General features: G+C 59.2%; 1 protein-coding gene across 3 annotated transcripts in view; it reads right to left on the bottom strand.

The window, feature by feature from the left end:
* The window catches only part of rab11fip4a (RAB11 family interacting protein 4 (class II) a), a 117,426-nt gene continuing 114,668 nt past the window's right edge, over nt 1-2,758 (bottom strand). For 2 of the 3 annotated variants that reach the window (XM_090197741.1, XM_090197740.1), the window contains exons 12-13: nt 2,469-2,612; nt 130-345 (exon numbers count right to left, since the gene is read on the bottom strand). In XM_090197741.1, coding sequence (XP_090053867.1) covers nt 223-345; nt 2,469-2,612 — 267 coding nt within the window. In that variant the 3' untranslated portion in view covers nt 130-222. Of the gene's footprint in view, nt 346-2,468; nt 2,613-2,758 lie in introns of all 3 variants that reach the window. The other variant, XM_090197739.1, reaches the window with a different exon arrangement.

Below are 2,758 nucleotides of genomic sequence, written 5' to 3'. Positions count from 1 at the left end.
GTGTGTGTGCGTGTGCGTGTGCGTGAGTGTGAGTGTGTGTGTGTGTGTACGTGTGCGTGTGTGCGTGCGCGAGTGTGTGTGTGTGTGTGTGTGTGCGTGTGTGTGTGTGAGAGTGTGTGTGTGTGTGTGTGTGTGTGTGTGTGTGTGTGTGTGTGTGTGTGTGTGTGTGTGTGTGTGTGTGTGTGTGTGTGTGTGTGTGTGTGTGTGTGTGTGAGTGTGTGTTTAACTGTTACTCTTGATCTCCAGGATAGAGGGGTTGTGGTCCAGAATGGCCAGGATGATTTTATCCATATACTGTCTCAGACGTAGGTTAACACACTCCTGCTCCTTCAGAGCATCCACCAACTAGAGGAGACGAGGGAGGAGGAGGACAGGAGGGAGAGGGAGGAGGACAGGAGGGAGAGGGAGGGAGGGAGGGGGACAGGAGGAGGAGGACAGGAGGAGGAGGACGGGAGGGAGAGGGAGGGAACGGGGAGAGGGAGAGGGAGGGAGGGGGAGAGGGAGGGAGGAGGACAGGAGGAGGAGGACGGGAGGGAGAGGGAGAGGGAGGGAGGGAGAGGGAGGAGGACAGGAGGGAGAGGGAGGGAACGGGGAGAGGGAGGGAGGGAGAGGGAGGAGGACAGGAGGGAGAGGGAGGGAACGGGGAGAGGGAGGGAGGGAGGGAGGGAGGAGGACAGGAGGAGGAGGACGGGAGGGAGAGGGAGGGAACGGGGAGAGGGAGAGGGAGGGAGGGAGAGGGAGGAGGACAGGAGGGAGAGGGAGGGAACGGGGAGAGGGAGGGAGGGAGAGGGAGGAGGACAGGAGGGAGAGGGAGGGAACGGGGAGAGGGAGGGAGAGAGGACAGGGACAGGAGGAAGAGGGAGGGACCGGGGAGAGGGAGAGGGAGGGAGGGAGGGAGAGGGAGGAGGACAGGAGGGAGAGGGAGGGAACGGGGAGAGGGAGGGAGGGAGAGGGAGGAGGACAGGAGGGAGAGGGAGAGAACGGGGAGAGGGAGGGAATGGGGAGAGGGAGGGAATGGGGAGAGGGAGGGAGAGAGGACAGGAGAAAGAGGGAGGGACCGGGGACAGGGAGAGGGAGAGAGGGAGGAGGACAGGAGGGAGAGGGAGGGAACGGGGAGAGGGAGAGGGAGAGAGGGAGAGGGAGGAGGACAGGAGGGAGGGAGGACAGGAGGGAGGGAGGGAGGGAGGGAGGGAGGGAGGGAGGGAGGGAGGGAGGGAGGGAGGGAGGGAGGGAGGGGTAGAGAGAGAGCGTGAGAGAATGTCAATCAAAAGATAGAGATTTTTTAAAACAAATAAAATGACATTTGACACAAAGTGACTAACATGAGCCTGTAGCTCAACTGTCCCCTCTCCTGATGATTTCTGTATGTCACTCAACCCCACTCTACTCTACTCTACTCTACTCTACTCTACTCTACTCTACTCTACTCTACTCTACTCTACTCTACTCTACTCTACTCTACTCTACTCTACTCTACTCTACTCTACTCTACTCTACTCTACTCTACTCTACTCTACTCCACCCCACTCCACTCCACTCCACTCCACTCCACTCCCCTCTACCCCACTCCACTCCACTCCACCCCACTCCACTCTACCCCACTCCCCTCTACCCCACTCCACTCCACCCCACTCCACTCTACCCCACTCCACCCTACTCCACCCCACTCTACTCCACTCTACTCTACTCTACTCTACTCTACCCCACTCCACTCCACTCCACTCTACCCCACTCCACTCCACTCCACTCCACCCCACTCCACCCCACTCCACTCTACTCTACTCTACCCCACTCCACTCCACTCTACCCCACTCTACTCCACTCTACTCTACTCTACTCTACTCTACCCCACTCCACTCCACTCTACCCCACTCCACTCCACCCCACTCCACTCCACCCCACTCCACTCCACTCTACCCCACTCCACTCTACCCTACTCCACTCTACCCCACTCCACTCTACCCCACTCCACTCTACCCCACTCCACTCTACCCTACTCCACTCTACCCTACTCCACTCTACCCTACTCCACTCTACCCTACTCCACTCTACCCTACTCCACTCTACCCCACTCCACCCCACTCTACTCTATCCCACTCTACTCCACTCTACCCTACCCCACTCTACTCCACTCTACCCTACCCCACTCTACTCCACTCTACCCCACCCCACTCTACCCTACTCTACCCCACCCCACTCTACCCCACCCCACTCCACTCTACCCCACCCCACTCCACCCCACCCCACTCTACTCTACCCCACTCTACTCCACCCCACTCTACTCCACTCTACCCTACCCCACTCTACCCTACCCCACCCCACTCTACCCCACCCCACTCTACCCTACCCTACTCTACCCCACCCCACCCCACTCTACCCCACCCCACTCTACCCTACCCCACTCTACCCTACCCCACTCTACCCTACCCCACCCCACTCTATCCCACCCCACAGTCAGACCCTCTCACCTCGTCCCTAGAAGCGTTGTCGATCTCAGCAGCCAGTGACTGGGCCTTGGTGTGGCAGGCAAACAGGTTCTTAGCTTCATACAGACTCAGACTGAGGATCTGACTGTTCAGGTCATCGTTCTGGTCCCGCAGCTTAAAGTTCTCCTGTAGGGTGGAAAGAGGGAGGGAGAGGGGGTGGAGAGAGAGGGAGAGGGGGGAGGGGGTGGAGAGACAGGAAGGAAGGAAGGAGGGTAGAGAGAGAGAGAGAGGGGAGGAGGGTGGGAGGGAAGAGGGAGGAGGGAAGAGGGTGG

Source organism: Oncorhynchus mykiss, chromosome 13 (genome assembly GCF_057628025.1).
Source record: "Oncorhynchus mykiss isolate SJ-2025 chromosome 13, ASM5762802v1, whole genome shotgun sequence".
Classification (NCBI taxonomy): Eukaryota; Metazoa; Chordata; class Actinopteri; order Salmoniformes; family Salmonidae; genus Oncorhynchus; species Oncorhynchus mykiss.
The sequence above is the reverse complement of the archived record's forward strand: the minus strand, read 5'-3'. Positions and strand labels throughout refer to the sequence as shown.